The sequence below is a fragment of the Rhinopithecus roxellana genome, chromosome 12, assembly GCF_007565055.1.
Source record: "Rhinopithecus roxellana isolate Shanxi Qingling chromosome 12, ASM756505v1, whole genome shotgun sequence".
In the NCBI taxonomy this organism is placed as follows: domain Eukaryota; kingdom Metazoa; phylum Chordata; class Mammalia; order Primates; family Cercopithecidae; genus Rhinopithecus; species Rhinopithecus roxellana.
The window spans coordinates 114,093,918-114,112,197 of NC_044560.1; the positions used below are offsets into that span (position 1 = coordinate 114,093,918).

General features: G+C 57.4%; 1 protein-coding gene across 3 annotated transcripts; it reads left to right on the forward strand.

The window, feature by feature from the left end:
* The first annotated feature begins 375 nt into the window (after positions 1-375).
* SLC7A10 (solute carrier family 7 member 10) lies at positions 376-17,602 on the forward strand. Of its 3 annotated transcripts, XM_010359602.1 has the most exons (11): positions 376-673; positions 10,311-10,515; positions 13,237-13,388; positions 13,611-13,736; positions 13,805-13,958; positions 14,711-14,834; positions 14,920-15,023; positions 15,350-15,446; positions 15,631-15,780; positions 16,770-16,947; positions 17,234-17,602. In XM_010359602.1, the coding sequence occupies exons 1-11, from the start codon at positions 523-525 to the stop codon at positions 17,362-17,364; spliced, it is 1,572 nt and encodes a 523-aa protein (XP_010357904.1). In that variant the 5' UTR covers positions 376-522; the 3' UTR covers positions 17,365-17,602. The 3 variants fall into 3 exon arrangements, with proteins under 3 accessions (XP_010357904.1, XP_010357905.1, XP_010357906.1); XM_010359603.1 differs by lacking the exon at positions 16,770-16,947 and having other exon boundaries at positions 407-673; positions 17,284-17,602; XM_010359604.1 differs by lacking the exon at positions 15,631-15,780 and having other exon boundaries at positions 407-673; positions 16,829-16,947.
* Positions 17,603-18,280: the final 678 nt, after the last annotated feature.

Consider the following 18,280-nt stretch of genomic DNA (forward strand, 5'->3'; position numbering starts at 1 on the left):
ACACACACACACACACACACACACACACACACACACCGTGCAGGCATGGAGTACTAAAGGGAGCACACACTGGATGCCCACATGCGGCCAGCTCCTATTCTTGCCGTCCCCCTCAGCCTCCCTGAGCGCAGGGATTGTCTTGTCTCGGAGCTCTGCTCCCCCACCCCGCCCTAAGAATGGATGTAACTCAGGCAACTGCCACCAGTCCCTTCCTTCGCCCAACTGGGAAGTCCTTCCTAGATCTGCCCCAAGTCCTCTCCTTCCTTCCCAGGCCGGGACTGGGGGAGGGGGCGTTCCCTTTAAGGGAGGCGGGGGAGGGGGCTGCGGGCCGGCCCTCCTTCCGCCCCTCCCGGGCCCCCGCCACCCGGGGGCCCCAGTCCCGGGCCCCGCGCCAGCGCATGCGCCCGCCTGTGGGCGCTGTCCCGACTGCGAGGGCCGTGAGCTCACCGACCGACGAACGGACGGGCGGCCGGCCGGACAGACGGGGCAGCGCAGGGAGCGGGAACGCGGCGGCACAGCGACATGGCCGGCCACACGCAGCAGCCGAGCGAGCGCGGGAACCCCAGCCCTGCGCCCTCGCCCTCCCCGGTCCCAGGCCCCGTCCCCGGCGCCTCGGAGCGAGTGGCGCTCAAGAAGGAGATCGGGCTGCTGAGCGCCTGCACCATCATCATCGGTGAGCGGGACCCAGGTGGGAGGGTGCCGGGCGGAGGCCGAACGAGGGGCGCCCCCTCTCCGGGAGCTCGGACGGGTCTGCCTGGGGCACCTGCGGTCTGGCCTCAGAGAGCGCTATGACTGCTGGGAGGGCAGGGGCTGCTGGCCCAGGGTGCCAAAGCTCCGTGTTCCCACCTCCCTGCCGCCGGCACCTGGGGGAGTTTTGGGTCCGTCCACCGCTGGACTCTTCCTCCTGACTCGATTTTGCTGCGGGGCTTTTACAAGGCAGTTACCCTCAGTTTCCTCATCTGTGAAATGGCCATGACCGCAGTCCTGCAATTAGCGCAGGAACTTGACCAGTTTAGGGGCTGGTCAGGCTGCGGCAGGCTGAGCTCCCCAAGTTCTGGACTGTGGGTCAGTCTGAGTACCTACTGTGGGCAGGGTCCAGGTGCCACGCAGTGCAGTGACTTATTCTTGGAAAGCAGGAGGGCCTGTGAGTAGAGTGAACAAGCTCGCAGCCGGCGCAGTGGGGATGGATGTTCAGAGCATGCGATGACTGCAGGGTTTGGCAGCAGGGCTCAGGAGAGGGGGCGGGTTAGCCAGCAATTGGGGGAAGAGGGCAGCAGTGGGCAGACCCAGCCTGCAGAAGGCCAGCTGCTCCCTGGGCTGGGATCCTGGTGGGCACTGGGCACTGGCCTGGTCTGGAGGCCCTGGACTCCAAAGTCTCCCTCTGAGAATGGGTCCAAAGTCCCCACCTGAGAATGGGTCCATGTCCTCCTGCCCCCACATAGGGGTTTCTGGGTAGGCAGAGAGCTCAGGGGTCATGGGAATGGCAGTGGTATTTTTCCACTCTCTGTCCCGAGTCATGGATACTGACTACTCCAGACTTATTTCTTTGTCTACACAGGGTGCCTCTGAGCCCCTCCAGGGAGGGACAGGAGAGATGGTTTAGGGGGATGAGTAACTGGGGCCTTGACTGTTCTCACCTTACTGCCAACCAGTCTTCCCGGTCCCCTGCCAGTGAGAGCCGCTTGTGTCTTCACTGTCCTCCCACCCTCAGACCCCTGGAGATGGAGAAAGTTTGGGGGCTTAGTAGGGCAGACCCAGTGTCTTCACCTCGTCCTCTCCCACCCCCACATTAGCAGCTCTTCCCATCCAGAGTTGCCCCTGAACACAGCCCCTGGCCAGGTCACTCCACCATCTCACCGCCTCCCCTTAGAATGCTGCCTCCTAGAACCTGGTCCAGACCTGGCCCTGGGAGCTTCTTGGCCTAGGATGCCCCTGCCTGACAGACGGTCTACTGGAAGGAAGGGCTGGTTCCAGGGATTTGGCCAGGGTGCTGGTTAGAGCTTTTTCTTGGCCCATACCCCCTCCAGGAACTGTCCTCCAGGGAAGGGGAAGCTCACACCATGAGCGGGTCATAGGATTGAGACCATGCCTAGAGGCAGCTACAGCGCCAGGCAGGTGCAGAGAGACACAGCTCTGCCTGGGCTCCTCAGCTAAGCCCAGCATCCTTGACCTGTCTTCCTACTCTGTCCCCTCCCCACATCCCATCCTCCCCAGGCCACAGGGAGGCTGCCTGGCTCCTCTCTTCCCAGAAGGGGGTCCCGGTGGTAGTGGTGGTGGTGGTGGTGGCGGCAGTGGTGGTGGTGGTGGTGGTGATGGTGGAGGTGGTGGTGGGAGTGGAGAAGGCCAACTCCACCATCACCCCCTCCTTTTCCAGGACAGACTCTAAGTTTCCCATGCAGCCCAGGTCTGCCCTGACAGCTCCCCTACCCTTCAGTTCCTTCCTGCTGTGCCAGGTCCACTACCTTGGCCTGCAAACCTTGAAGACTGAGCCAGGGTGAAGGGCCACTTGGCCAACCAATTCAGCTACAGAACCCAAGCCCAGAGCACTCAGTGGTGGTCTTGGGGAGCCTTGGTCTTGGCCTGGCCTGGGGAGCCTTGGAGGGTTACAGCAGGCAGGAGGCTGGACGGGGCAGGACAAAACAAGGAGAGATCAACCTCAACCAGAAGGTGATAGGAGGTGGGGACTGGGCAGATGAGGACTGAGCTGGGGTCTGCACTGCCTTCCCCACCTGAAGTCCTAAGGGTCTCCCCTCCCCAGCCCACCCTACCTTTCTGCCCCAGGTGGGCTCACTCTCTCTCCACCAATACACTGGGGAGCCTGGTCAGAATCAAAAATGTCTGCAAAGTGTCATATTTTAGCTCTAAAAGTCTTACAAATTTGACGTCCTGCTTCATCTTTCTTTCTTTCCTTCTCTCTCTCTCTCTCTCTCTCTCTCTCTCTCTCTCTCTCTCTCTCTCTCTTTCTCTCTTTCTTTCTCTTTTTTTTTTTCTGAGACAGTGTCTGGCTGTGTCCCCCAGGCTGGAGTACAGTGCCGCAATCTCAGCTCATTGCAACCTCCGCCTCCGGGGTTCAAGTAATTCTTCTGCGTCAGCCTCCTGAGTAGCTGGGATTATAGGCACACACCACCGTATCCAGCTAATTTTTTGTAATTTCAGTAGAGACAGAGTTTCACCATGTTGGCCAGGCTGGTCTTGAACTCCTAACCTCAAGTGATCTGCCTGCCTCGGCCTCCTAAAGTGCTGGGATTACAGGTGTGAGCCACCCTGCCCAGCCAACATCCTGCTTCATAATCTACCTTTGTTTGTTACTATTACTGAACATGTTATTTCCAAAACTTCCACAGCTACCCTCCTAGGAGATCCTATCACTCTCTCCCACATATACCCTCTGCTCCAGCTCAGACTGGGAAGTGAGGCTTTCGAGAATGGGAAGACCTGGAAGAGCAGGCTATGGGCCGGCGTGAGACTCACGTCAAGTATGCTTAGGGCAGTGCCCGCCGGCCACCGCAAGCGCAGATGGAAGGGAATTGGCCAGGCTGGAGGAAATAGAACTGGGGCAGGGGTTCTGTAGGACATGGTCACATCCAACATCTGTTCAGAAAAACACCTCTTACTGCCTTATGAAAATGTGTTATTCCTTTATCTCATTTGAATCTCATGCCCACCTTGCAGGGTAGGAATTTTAATACTCATTTTACAGAGTGGAAACTAAGGTTGGAAGTGAAATGATACTGCTCCAAGTGGTAGGCTCAGGATTCGGAACCAGATTTGGACTCTATTCCCAATCCAGTGCCCTTTATTATTTTATTTTATTTTATTTTATTTTATTTTATTTTATTTTATTTATTTGATTTTATATTTTTGAGACAAGGTCTTGCTCCATAGCACAAACTATAGTGCAGTGGCATGATCATAGCTCACTGCAGCCTTGACCTCCCAGGCTCAAGCAATCTTCCCACCTCAGCCTTCCAAGCAGCTGGAACCACAGGTGCCCGCCACCATGTCTGGCTAATTTTTGTATTTTTTGTAGAGACTGGGTTTTGCCGTGTTGCGCAGGCTGATCTCAAATTCCTAGACTCGAGTGATCCTCCCACCTCAACCTCCCAGAGTGTTAGGGTTACAGGCGGGAGCCACCGTGCCCAGTCCCGGTGCCCTTTACACTATTCTGATGCTGGGCGAATTGGGGCTAGAGTCAGAGCCCTTGATGGGGGAGGATGGGGGACTGAGCTGGGAGTTTGTCCAACTAGGCTTCACTGAGCTCCTATCCTACTCCACTACGGGTGGAGAAACAGACGGCCAGGGAAGTCTGCCTCCCCCTCGGCGGCTGGACTCATAGGACCTCTCATACTGACCCAGGAACCTCGGCCAGCTCCCTCGCAGGATCCACAACCCAAGGAACACACCCAGGTCCTCCAAAGTGGGAGTCCCCCCTGGGTCTGCTGACCAGGCCCTTCCTCTGCTCTCTCTTTGACTTTAGAGTCCAGCTCCTGCAGGGGTTTGTGAGCCAGATGTGTGTTCAGGGACTCAGGAGTTGACGTCATGAACCTCATCTCCTCAGGAACTAATCCCTGCTCACCCAGCCTCAGCCAGGACCCTCCTGGTCTCCAGGGCTGCAGGTGGCTGGGCTTCCCAGGGGGGGTAGACCTCTGCAGAACCCCAGCCCCTCTTCACCGGGGCACTGGGAACTGGGCACTGGGAACTGTGCAGGGCTTGCCTCTTCCCCACCACAGTCCCATTTACAGGTAAGGAAACTGAGGCAACCTGCCCTGGGGTCAGATACCCTCAGTGTGCTCCGGGACCCCAAGGGAAGTCCCAACTATAATTTCAGGGGCCTGCCAGTCCTGGGCACACTTATCCATCTATTCAACCACTACATACTGAATGGTGTCAGGCACTGGCTTATGTGCCAGAGACACCATGGGGGTCAAGACAGACAAAATCCATCTTCTGGAGCTGACATCCTGGTGTGGGAGTCACGCAAACAAGATGAACAAGCTGAATGCATGTCTTGTTAAGTGCTAAGACCAGACAGTCAAGCCAGGAAGGAGGATGGAGAGAGCCAGGGTGTGGGATTTCAGGTTGGAAATGAGCTGAGATCTGGGGTGGGGTTCAGTGTGAGCAGGGCATTGCAAGCTATGTTAAGGGCATTGCCTTTTGTTCTCTGTGAGGCAGGAACTCTGGGTTTTGAGCAGAGGGGTGATGGAATGGGGCTAAACAGGACTCACTATGGAAAAGAGGCAGTGGGGGAATAAGTGGGAGGAGGAGGAAGGCCATTCAGAAGGCTACCTACCTGGGTCTCCCCGGTCAAGAGACCACAGTGGCTCAGGGCCGGGCGGTGGCCATGGTGGTGTCAGAGGAGGTTCCATTCTGGATGAGTTTGGAAGATGACAGCCAAAGGATTTGTGATGGAATGGATGTCCTGGGGGAGAAAGAGAGGAATCATGGGTGACTCAAGGTTGTGGTCCAAGCAATTGGGAGGATGTTTTGCCATTTATTGATCAGGGAAGACTGAGAGGAGCACTTTGGGGGCAAGGAGGTGAAAGTCGGGAATTCCATTTTGAACATGGAAAGTCTATGATGTCCGCTGCTGAGTGGTTTGTTGCATATACAGATTTCATTTAGCAGAGCGGTCTATGCTAGGGATATAAATCTAGGAGTTGCCAGCAGAAGTCAAGGTAATAGATGAGGTCTATCTATCTATCTATCTATCTATCTATCTATCTATCATCTATCTATCTATCTATCTATCAAGAAAGCATAGAAAGAAAAAAGAAGAAGCCCCAGGACTGAGCCCTGGGCACCCAGTGTCTAAAAGTCAAGCAAGATAAGGGATTCTGAAAAGGAGAAGCCGGTAAGGCTGGGGGGAGGCCAGGAGGCCGAGTGAGGAGGAAGGAATCCACTTGCCACATGTTGCTGATGAGTCAATAACGTGGCCTAGGGCTCGACTATTGCATTTGGCAATGTGGAACTCACTGGTGACAGTGAGAAGCCTCAGCCAGGAGACAGGGTCCCGGGCGAGGTTTGCTTGGCTGGGCTGGCTGGGCTGAACGAGCCGGAGAGGGCTGCACACTTCCGCTCATCTCCTGTCTCCAAAGGAAAGTGGGTTAGGCTGGAGGCGGGTGCTGGCCAGGTGGCAGTTCCAGGCACATCCTGGATGTCCCCACTCACCTCCTTGGGGTGCTGCCCAGACCTCAGAGGTCACAGTCGTCATCCCGGAAAGGTACCTGACACAGGCCTGCTGTGAGGACGTGAGGACACCCGTGCGCTTGGTGGGGTAGGCTTCACCCAGGCCACAGCTGGTCACCCCGCGGTGTTGGGGTCCCAGGTGACTCAGGTCTCAGAGGAAAGATGGGGCTGCCTAGGGGGTCTCCAAGGCAGATGGCAGTGCGTAGTGAGATCCAAAAGCACTTTCCATGGCCTCTGATGTGCCAGACGGGATCAAGAGAATGCCTGCATCAAATAAAAGAATCCCTTTCCAGCCATCATCCAGGTACCACAGTTGTGGGGCGACGTCCAGATTGCAGGGGCCAAGGTGGCTGGTCAGGGAGAGCTTCCTGGAGGTGGTGTTGCTTCAGGGAGACCAGTGAGCTGGGGAGAGGCCTACCACAGTGGGGGACAGGGCCCCTGAGCAGACTGTTTCCTTGGCCCAGCACAGACATGCAGGGTGCATCCTCCCTGCTGAAGTCAGGGTTGGACTAGCCCTCTGCTGCCCCCTAGCCCAGTGGCCCCACCTGGCAAATGGGGAAACTGGGGCTCAGAAGGGCAGTACTAGCCTGAGTCACACTGTCAGGTCCGGAATGTGCTTCAAGGCATGAGGACTGGTGCCAGTGTCTTGGCCCGACAGGCCCTCCCTGCCCCTTCCCCAAATCAGACTGCACATTCCCTACACACACCACGGGAGGTGGCTCGCTCTGCAACTTGACCTCCACGGGCCTCCCCTGTGACCTCCGTGGTCTGCCGCTGCCTCCAGAAATAGGTCAGCGCACACCACAGTGGCCACGGGGAACAATGGCCCTTTCTTCGTTCCTCCAAGAAGCCGAGTAAGCCCCATCAGGCCAAACATCTTAATGTGATAAAAGCTACCCAGCGAAGTCTCAAGGAAGAGGGGCGGGTGGTGTAGACTCTGGGAAGGACGACTTGGGGGACACTCACTTCCTCGCCTACCTGCCCGGAGCTCTGGCCCCTGGAGGACCTGCAGGGACCACTGAGCTGTCATCCCACTGGGTGGACAGGAATGTAGAGGCCTCAGAACCCGCATGTCTCTGGTCAGCCATGGGTCAGACACCCAACAGGGGCTCAGTGGTATCTCCAGGCCCATCCCGCGCCCCCTCATCCTGTTCCACTCTGAGTTCCTGCCCCTTTAAACCAGGGTGCCCCAAGGACTGGGCCTCTTCATTGCTGCTTCCAGAATCAGGTAGATCTGCTTGGCTGAAATACGGAGTCTGGGAAGGGAGACCCTCCTGCACCAGTGGGAGGAACCCCGGCAGCCCCCTTCCAGCTCCACTGATCTGGCCGGGCATGGTGGCTCAAGCCTATAATCCCAGAACTTTGGGAGGCCGAGGTGGGTGGATCACTTGAGGTCAGGAGTTCAAGACCAGCCCGGTCAACATGGCAAAACCCCATCTCTACTAAAAAAATAAAATAAAATAGAAATCCACCAGTCCCTCCCACACCCTTCCTATAATCATTGGAGCACTGGAGGCCCCCATCCCTGTCCACAGCCCCCTCCCTCCTCCATGCCCAAGCCTGCAGCCCCGGCTGCTCCATGCAGTGCCCCACCCACCCTTCATGGTGCCGGGAGCAGCCAGTGTGGGGGGTGCATGATGCGATTTTCTGCCACCTTCAAACATGCTCCTGGGGGAGATGCTGCGAGTGGTCTAGGCCCAGAGGGAGAAACCCCTGAGGACCTCAGAGACACTGGCTAACGCCTGTGGTCCTTTGAGTCACAAGGGAGGAAGTCCTGAACTGTGGCCTGAGGCCACGTGTTCAAAACAATAGTGGCCTCCCCACCCCTGGCGAGCCCAGTATCCGAGTCTTCAGCCACTGGGCACAAGGCTAGTGATATGGCCCCTAGAAGATTGGGTGCCAGATATGGCTTCCCCCAGAGCTCCACCCAGGAGGCCCCGCCAAGCAGAAGCATGGTGGGCTCTCTGCAGGGTGGGTGGCTCAGGGCCTGGGATGCTCCCAGCGTGAACATGCTCAGCTCCTTCCAAGGCCACCCAGCCCCCGCTGGCTTCCAACCTCCCTGGCTTTCGGCAAATCCCACTCCGCCAGGTCCTGAGAACAGAGGCCCTGCTGCCGGATGGAGGGAACTCAAAGGCTCTTTAGAAACCTTACAGCCCACCCAGGCCCAGACCCCTCTGCCAGATGAGGGAGGCACTTCTCTCCCCCGAGAAGTAGACTAAGGGTACAGCTTACCTCTGGGGGTTGAGGCACAGGAATTAGTTCATCCTTATCTGGATGTATTTAGGGCTCCTGGGATGTGACCGGAAAACCGAGTGGGGCGTCGTAGCTGTCCAGACTGGAAATCTGTGTCGGCCAGGGCGGGGGGCGGGCGGTGGGGGAGCCCCGTGGACAAGGAGTGAATACAAATTGGCGGCTACAACCGTGTCCTTATCCAGCCCTCTGTGGGCCTGGCAGGTAGAGGAGGCGGGCTCCACTCTGAAGGAGATAGATCCGTCCTCTCAGGACCTGGTCTGGTGTGGCTACTGCATAGAGGCCGAGCCGCAGGTGCTACCAGGGCTGTTTGTTCATAGGGCCTGAGGTTCTGGGTTTATTTCTTCTTAGACAGGCCCTAGTGCAGATCTCCAGTGAGGTTACCTGATTCATGTGCACAGATGGTGAGATCTATATAACCCAGAACATTGTCCCTCTTTGCGGAGCTCAGGGCTCAGCAGGCACTCCGAGTCTTGCTCATCCTGGGAACCCGTTCTACAGACCACAGCTGGCCCCTCTGAACGTTTCCCATCATGTCAGAAAGCAGAGGGGCCAGGCACGGTGGCTCTCGCCTGTAATCCCTGCACTCTGGGAGGCCGAAGTGGGTAGTCGATTGAGCCCAGGAGTTCGAGACCAGCCTCGGCAACATAGCAGAACCCCTCAACTCTACAGTTTTTTTTTTTAATTAGCCGGGTGTGGTGGCACTCACCTGTAATTCTAGCACTTTGGGAAGTCAAGCAGGGAGGGCCACTTGAGCCCAGGAGTTGGAGACCAGCCTGGGCAATATAATGAGACCCTGTCTCTACAAAAAGTAAAAAAAAAAAAAAAAAAAAAAAAAGGCTGGATGTGGTAATACACCTGGAGTCCCAGCTAGTAGGGAGACTGAGGTGGGAGAATCTCTTGAGCCCAGGAGTCCCAGGCTGCAGTGAGCTATGATCACACCACTGCACCCAGCCAGGGTGGCAGAGCGAGACCCTGTCTGAATGAAAGAAAGAAGGCCAGGCACAGTGGTTCACACCTATAATCCCAGCACTTTGGGAGGCCGAGGCAGGTGGCTCACTTGAGGTTAGGAGTTTGAGACCAGCCTGATCAACATAGTGAAACCCTGTCTCTACTAAAAAAATACAAAAAATATTAGTCAGGCATGGTGGCTCACGCCTGTAATCCTACTACTTGGGAGAGGCTGAGGCAGCAGAATTGCTTGAATCCAGGAAGTGAAGGGAAGAAAAGGAAAGAAAGGAGAGAGCAGAGGAGAGGAAACTGAAGTAGGAAGAGAAGCCCAAACCTGATGTGGTCAAAGAGGGCTTCATGGAGGAGATGCTACTTCCTGAGCCACTCCATGAGTTTGGACTTTGGCCGGTGGGAAAGCAGCAGGAGAGTGGTTGAAGTCCTATGTTAGGGGCCAGCTCTGGCCAGCGGGCTGGAGGCAGGACAAGTGGCTGTAGGCTGATACGCCTGGGGCTCTGAGTAGACGTGAGGGTTGAGCATGGGCCTTGTGGGGTGCCTGAAGAGCCACCGTCTGCCATCACTCAGGTAGTTCAGCCTCCTCATTTTGCTGGCCCCGCCTCACAGGGGCAATGGAGGGCTGAGGAAGTCAGACAGGGACCGTCTCTGGCAGAGGGGCCTGGCCGGCTGGATGAGGTACCATTTCCCATGTCAGGGACTGAGGAAGGGGCAGATAATAAGCCCAGAATGGCATTTGCTGGGCTTGGGGGGCCAGTGGCATTCTATACCTCCAGCCCACTTCCTGCCTCCTCCTCCTCCAGGAAGCACCCTGGGCTCTCTTCCTCCTGGCAGCAGGCAGATCCCCACACAGAAGGCCAGGCTGTGAAAGGGACCCCAGGCCTGATGCCTCCCCATCTCTCCCCCAACAGGGAACATCATCGGCTCGGGCATCTTCATCTCGCCCAAGGGGGTCCTGGAGCACTCGGGCTCCGTAGGTCTGGCCCTGTTCGTCTGGGTCCTGGGTGGGGGCGTGACAGTTCTGGGCTCCCTCTGCTATGCAGAGCTGGGAGTCGCCATCCCCAAGTCCGGCGGGGACTACGCCTACGTCACAGAGATCTTCGGGGGCCTGGCTGGGTGAGTGTGGGGCACCAGCGGGTAGGGGCACACCCTCTCAGAAACGGGATGGCCAAATAAGCCCTGGCGTCCGTTTCCACTCCTGCTTCCAGCTTCCTAGGGAGGTCGTGAGGGTGGATGGAGAGAAGGTGTGGGGGTGCTGCACAGCCTTCTGAGGCCAGGGCAGGTGGAACTGAGGCCCATCCCACCCCACTGATGTGTGTTGGGCACTCCTATAGGCCTCTGGGCGTCTCTGGATCTCCTTTTCAATAGAGGTCCCTCTGAACCCCACCCCCTGCCTCGTACTCAAGGAGGGGGGATGCTTACTGTCTGAAACCCCTAGGTAATATGAGTGCCCAGGCGAGGAGGGGCCTCGATTTTGGTAAACCCATATGTTGCATGAGGAGCAAGGAGGAAAGTGTGACATTCTTATCATATACCCTGCAGCATGAGGTGCTCTTTTTTTTTTTTTTTTTTTTTTTTTTTTGAGACAGAGTCTTGCTCTGTTGCCCAGGCTGAAGTGCAGTGGCATGCTCTCAGCTCACTGCAACCTCTGCCTTCCGAGTTCAAGTGATTCTCCTGCCTCAGCCTCCTGAGTAGCTGGGATTATAGGCACCCGCCACCGTGCTTGGCTAATTTTTTTTGTGTTTTTAGTAGAGACAGGGTTTCCCCATGTTGACCAGGCTGGTCTGGAACTCCTGACCTCAGGTGATCCACCCAACTCAGCCTCCCAAGTGGTAGGATTACAAGAGTGAGCCTCGGCGCCCGGCCAGAGGTCTCCTTTCCATAGCACCCTGCTATCCTTCCTTCCTTCACCAGGGAACATTTGTTGAGCACCTACTGTGAGCCTGGGGGTGGAGAGGCAGTGATAGAAAGGTCTGTCACTGTACTCAAGCTGCTCACAGAGCAGAGAGGAAGCAGCCCCTTAAATGGGATTAAGGCCTGGAGGAGCCTTGCTTTAAGAGTGTGTACAAGAGGCAGCAGCCACACAGCAAAGAGAATGGTGTGCGCCACCTAGGGAGAACTCCCAGGAAAGCAATGCTTGCCCTGAGGTTGGGAGGAAGAGGATTTTCCCCGCCTGGGCTAGCTGACCAGTGAGGAAAGTATCCCAGGACGGGAGAAATGTGAACAGAGGGTGCGGTGGCCCAGATGAGCGCAGGGAGTCTGCTGTAGCTAGAGGTGAGGTCAGGTTGGGTTTACGGCACTCACCGGGGCTTGGAGAGCATCAGGGGATTGAAGCTGTTGTATTTGTTCAGCTGCGTTGTGGCAAGAGCTGCAAAGGTACAGGCAGATTCTAAAATCATTTAGGAGCCTGATTCGAGAGGACCGGGCAGTCAGCTTGGGAGAGGTGGGTGCAGCCGGAGTGGCACCCACTTCCCTACTGAGAGTCTCCTAGATGGTCTGGAGCTCAGAGGAAAAGTATGGGCTGAAATTTACGAAGTTTGGTTCTGAGGGATATGAGCCAGGGGTCCTTAACTGGGCAGCCTTGCATGGGGGGACCTGCCAGGGCTTGCATGCCACTCTGGGTGCATCTCTGGCACTCTCCTCTGGGAAGAGGGTCCTCAAAGGGGCTGGGACCCAAGAAAGCAGAATAATCGTGCTTCAGGCCTGGAGTGTAAAGAGGGCCGGGGAGAGAGAAGAGGGCCAGGACCTCATCCCTGGGCACGGAACATGGCGGGGTGGGCAGAGGGGATGCCTGGCAGGGGAGGAGGGCCATGGAGCTAGGATGTCCCAGAAGCCGAGCGGGGATGGTTGTGCAGAGCAAGGGGCAGGTGATCCAGAGATGGCTGATGTCCCTGATGAAGCAGTCCTCTCCCTGGAGGGCTGGCCAGGGGCTAGGACCACCCCCAAGGGCAGACCTGCCCCTGGGTACAGGAGAGCCCCTGAGAACATGTCAGACTCACAGCTGGGTGCCCTGCAGAGGCAAGATTTAGGTAGAAGGGGCATCCATCACCCTCCACCCCCAGCCAGGGCTCTTGGTGAGGTCTAGTCTCTGCACCCCATAGGTTTCCCTCAGGGGGACACAGCTCGGAGTCACCCATCTTCAGCCACAGTACTCTGTGAGAGCCAGGGCTGAAGCTGAGAGGTCTAGGGACAGATACCCTGGCTCAGGAAACAGCCTGCGTCCAATGGGGAGCCTAGTTGTCATTAGAAAAGTGTTTGGTGGCTGGGCACAGTGGCTCATGCCTGTAATCCCAGCACTTTGGGAGGCCGAGGCAGGTGGATGACGAGGTCAGGAGATCAAGACCATCCTGGCTAACATGGTGAAACCCCGTCTCTACTAAAAATATAAAATATTAGCGGGGCGTGGTGGCGGGTGCCTGTGGTCCCACTGAGGCTGAGGCAGAAGAATGACGTGAACCCGGGAGGCAGAGGTTGCAATGAGCCGAGATCATGCCACTGCACTCCAGCCTGGGCAACAGAGCGAGACTCCGTCTCAAAAAAAAAAAAAAAGAAAAGAAAAGCGAGCGTTTGTTGCCCATGTTGTTCCCAGCGCCTGCCCCACAGCAACCCTGTCAATGTTTAAGTATGTGTAATGCCTTCTCTGTTAAAACAGTCTATCAATGCAGCCACAAGACCTCAACAAGGTCAACCCTGCCTCCCTGGACTGGTGCCAGCCTCTGGCAGCCTCGCCAGCCCCCGGGTGCCGGGCCCAGGGCAGCCCTGCTGCACACATCAGGGCTGGGTTGGCTGGGAAGGGCTCTGGGCCGCCTGAGCCACTCCCGCCCCTGCTCCTTCCAGCTTTCTGCTGCTCTGGAGCGCCTTCCTCATCATGTACCCCACCAGCCTGGCTGTCATCTCCATGACTTTCTCCAACTACGTGCTGCAGCCCGTGTTCCCCAACTGCATCCCCCCTGCCACAGCCTCCCGGGTGCTGTCCATGGCCTGCCTGAGTAAGCGTCCCCCTTGGGCAGCTGTCCCCAGATCAGCCGCCTGCCTGGCCCCACCCTGTCCTGAGCGGGAGGACAGAGGGGTGAGATTTCCCTTTGGATCTGGGGTTCTTGCATTCCAGCTGCTGGAGGGGATGCCATTCTCAGGCCACCTGGGCTGGACTTGGCCATGGTCCAGTGTAAAAGGTCCTGGCCTCAGCGCCCACCCCCCACTTCCCTCCACAGTGCTCCTGACGTGGGTAAACAGCTCCAGCGTGCGCTGGGCCACACGCATCCAGGACATGTTCACAGGCGGGAAGCTGCTGGCCTTGTCGCTCATCATCGGCATGGGCCTTCTCCAGATCTTCCAAGGTAAGGCCAAGTGGGGGTGAGGGCCGGGCTGGGGAGATAGTGCTGACCCCCGACTTCTGGGCCTCCAGGACACTTCGAGGAGCTGAGGCCCAGCAATGCCTTTGCTTTCTGGATGACGCCCTCCGTGGGACACCTGGCCCTGGCCTTCCTCCAAGGCTCCTTCGCCTTCAGTGGCTGGAACTTCCTCAACTATGTCACTGAGGAGATGGTTGATGCCCGAAAGTGAGTGGGGCCCCCAACCAGGCCCTGGGAAGCAGCCAGGCCCTCTGGTGGGAGAGGCAGTCTCTCCGCTCAGCCCCACTGCCACCCGAGGCTCAGGCTGGTCCTCGGTGGCCCACGCCTGTTGCCCTGCAAAAATGGCCCTGGAAAGATAGCCGGGGGGCTTGCATTCTAGCCTGGCCCTGTTTTCTCTGGCTATGGACACATCACAGCCCCTTGCAGGGCCTCAGAAAGGCTGAATATCATCATCCTGCTGTAAATAGATCCCGAGATTTGCATTTGGCCTAAAATTATGCATATGCATACAATATGGTCCCTACGAATGAAGCCAATGACTGCGTCTGATGCTCAGCCAGGGATCTCAACAGTGAACCTTTGCAGCTGAGCAAGCTGGGACTGGAGAGTTCCAGGAAGACTCTGGGTCTATGGACTGGGCTCTGGGGCCATTTTGGGGAATTTTCCAGGCCGATTTTGGCTGTATGCAATTTTGTCTTTCTGCACAGACATCAGACCGTGTCCTCAGGATGTGATGGGGCCCCTTCCCCATCTCCCATCCTACCAGCCTGTGTCCAGGTGGGGATGGGCAGGGCAGACATAGGGTCCCCTTGCCTCGTGCAGCAATGCTGCCCCCTTTCCTGCCCCAACACCCCTGGCAGACACAAGAGATGGAGACTCTGAGCCGCTCCCGTGGCTGGGTCTCCAGGGTCCTGCACCCTCAGGAGGTGACGCTGACACACTCCACTGCCTGTCCCCAGGAACCTACCTCGCGCCATCTTCATCTCCATCCCACTGGTGACCTTTGTGTACACCTTCACCAACATCGCCTACTTCACAGCCATGTCCCCCCAGGAGCTGCTCTCCTCCAATGCGGTGGCTGTGGTGAGTGGGCCCTTGCTCGGTCCCTGGCTCCTGCCCAGGCCCCTGCCCCGGCCTCACACACAGCCTCTCTCCTGTGCCCACCCAGACCTTCGGGGAGAAGCTGCTGGGCTACTTTTCTTGGGCCATGCCCGTCTCCGTGGCTCTGTCAACCTTCGGAGGGATCAATGGCTACCTGTTCACCTACTCCAGGTGACTGCACTGGGGAGACGTGGGCATGGGGAGGGAAGGTTGGGGCACAGGTGTGCGCAAGTCATGCGGGGGGGCCAGAGGAAGGGAAACCTGTCGGGGGAGGAGTCCGCCTGAAGCTGGGGTGATGATCCCACCGGTAACAAGTATCTGATCACAACTGGGAGGCAAAGAAAGCAAGAGGGAGGCAGGTTGAACAAGGTGAAGAACTGTCCGGTGGGGCTGCTGGGCCCGAAGTGGGAGGTCAGAGGCGACAGTTTAAGAGGGACATCAGGTCCAGAGCTGAGACCCAGGAAGTGGCCGGTGCCCATCTCTGTCCCCAACACTAGGCTATGCTTCTCTGGAGCCCGAGAGGGGCACCTGCCCAGCCTGCTGGCCATGATCCACGTCAGACACTGCACCCCCATCCCCGCCCTCCTCGTCTGTGTAAGTTGGGGGACCTGGGCTAGGCAGGGTGTGGAGGCAGGGCTACCCCGCAATGCAGGACCTTCCGGGTAATGGCAGGGGTGAGCCATTCCGGGGTGGGGGTGTGGGGTGGGGCCAGGGCTCATCCTGCAGGGGCGACAGGAGGCAGGCTAGGGGCCAGCTGTCAGCCCCAGTCCTCTCCCAGTGCGGGGCCACAGCCATCATCATGCTCGTGGGCGACACGTACACGCTCATCAACTACGTGTCCTTCATCAACTACCTCTGCTACGGCATCACCATCCTGGGCCTGCTGCTGCTGCGCTGGAGGCGGCCTGCGCTCCACAGGCCCATCAAGGTGAGGCCCTGGGACGGCTGGCCCGTGGGTGCTGGGTGCTGCCAGAGCCACCCCTGTATCCACAGTGGGCACCAGAGGCAGGTGGGATGGGAGGTGCCAGCTTTTGTGGAGTGTTGGGCCCTGCTCAGGGCTCTCTGTGCACTGAGGCATCCACTCCTCATAGCAGCCCCATGAAGACAGAGCTGTGAATGCTCCCAGTGTACAGACGGGGAAAATGAGGCTCGGGACTGGGTGCAGGGGCTCATGCCTATCCCAGCACTTTGGGAGGCCGAGGTGGGAGGATTGTTGGAGCCCAGGAGTTTCAGACCAGCCTGGGCAACATAGCGAGACTTCCTCTCTGCAAAAAATTAAAAATAAAAGGATTAGCCTGGTGTGGTGGTGCGCACCTGTGGTCCCAGCTACTTGGGAGGCTCAAGTGGGAGGATTGCTTGAGCCCGGGAGGTCGAGGCTGCAGTGAGCGGTACTAGGGCCACTGCACTCCAACCTGGCTGACAGAGGGAGACCCTGTCTCTAAAAAAAAAAAAAAAAAAATTAAAGAAAATGAGACGGGAACTGTTCAAGGTCACAAAGGCTGCCAGGATTCCATGGGCCCACAGAAAAACAGAAGACCATAGCCTGAGCTAAAAGCAAAGCCCCCCAATGTGTGTATAAATCCTTACGTGGAGAAGTGCTCGGTGCCTGAAATGTGAAACACCAAAAAATCACTGACCTCCAGCCAAGTGCAAGCGTCAAGTCCACACACAACTGCTGTGTGGAACTCGGTGCCGCTGAGACTTTGAAAAATCCTCAGCAAAACTGGCCAACAGCCTGATGCATGAATTGGCCTCAAACACACTGGGCTGTCGCCAAGAGGAGGGGTAGGTGGGTTCAATTGCTGTTCAGGCCTCAGATCCCAGGGAAGGGAGAAAAACTCCCCAGACCCTCAGGGGTCAGGGGTACAGACAGCTGGGGGTCCTGCACCATCGGTGTTTCTGCTCCCCCTTCCCCAGGTGAACCTTCTCATCCCCGTGGCATACTTGGTCTTCTGGGCCTTCCTGCTGGTCTTCAGCTTCATCTCAGAGCCTATGGTCTGTGGGGTCGGCGTCATCATCATTCTTACGGGGGTGCCCATTTTCTTTCTGGGGGTGTTCTGGAGAAGCAAACCAAAGTGTGTGCACAGACTCACAGGTGAGCCGGGCAGCCGCAGGTCACCGGGCACAGAGGGCCGGGGCCTGGAAACGGGACCTCCTTCTTAGAGGTTCACCCCAGAGCAGGGTGCCCTGGCAGCTGAGGTGGGAACACAGGGCCCAGCCACCGCCACATGTCTCTTCCCAAGATGTACCCAAAGTTTCCAGAACCATGTGTACCGACAGAGCAGCTCCCTGAAGACCCCTGCCCAAGGGGAGGTGTCTGGAGCTGGGGGTCACCCCTATCCCGAGAGGCCAGGCCCCAAGGTCCATCTGTCTGTCCTCAGAGTCCATGACACGCTGGGGCCAGGAGCTGTGTTTCGTGGTCTACCCCCAGGATGCCCCTGAAGAAGAGGAGAAGAGCCCCTGCCCACCCTCTCTGCTGGCTGCCACAGACAAGCCCTTGAAGCCACAATGAGATGTTTGTACAGACTGAAGCAGCTGTTTCTGTTTACATGTTGTTTATTGAGGAGGCGTTTTGGCAAAAAAGTTTTTGTTTTTGTTTTTTTCTGGAAAAAAAAAAAAAGAGAGAGATACGACTTTTAGAAGCCTGTTTTAAGGAAACCCTGAAATGTGGACTGGGTTTCCTGTCTTAGCGCTGCCCTGCCAGCTTTTCCTGAAAAAGCCTATAAATAAACAGGGCTGGCTTTTCGCTCGTGCTATGGGGAGTCCATGATGGGCACAGATTGGAGTGGTCGGGGCGTACCTCGGTGGGTGCACACATGTTGCTGGCCAGGAAGATGCCGTGACAGGCCCTGGAGGAGACTCTCGACATTAGGGGGCTTTGCTGCTTGACACAGGCACTCCCTACCATGGCACCCAGAGTCCCCCTGCCCTAAAGGGACATGGAGGGGAGCAGCTCAGTCCACCCCTCCCCCAGGCCCCTCAATGCCAGTCTGAGTTTGGCCACCCAGGAGAGTTCAGGGGCTCCTAGCTGGGATCGTCTTTCTTCTCATAAACCAGCACAGAGTGAAGGTCAGGACTTCAGAGCCCACAGTCTCACCCTGGCTTACAGGTGGGGAAACTGAGGCCCTGAGCTAGGATGGAACAGATGTGGCCACTGCTGTTGGTGTCTCAGCTTCTCTGTCCCCAGAAAGCACACAGCAGCATGTCCTGGGGGCTTTGAGGCCTGCAGGGAACTCAAGGGGCTTCCTGTATGCCAGGTATACACCCCAGCCCTGCCACAGTGCCCAGGAGATTGGACCCTCAAGGAAGGCAAAGGGCACCTGCCTGGTCAGGGGCCTGAGGGCTTGGCAGGAGCTGCCCAACCCAGGTCCTCCAGGGGCCTTGCTAGACAGGAAGAGGGTAAGGCATGGGCAGAACAGTCACCACGG

Bases quoted from the DNA above. Each gene is read 5' to 3' on its own strand.
- SLC7A10 (XM_010359602.1), top strand. From the start codon at position 523: ATGGCCGGCCACACGCAGCAGCCGAGCGAGCGCGGGAACCCCAGCCCT. The intron at 13,959-14,710 runs GTGAGTGGGGCC...GCCTGTCCCCAG, and splicing joins GAGATGGTTGATGCCCGAAA to GAACCTACCTCGCGCCATCT. The intron at 15,447-15,630 runs GTAAGTTGGGGG...GTCCTCTCCCAG, and splicing joins TCCCCGCCCTCCTCGTCTGT to TGCGGGGCCACAGCCATCAT.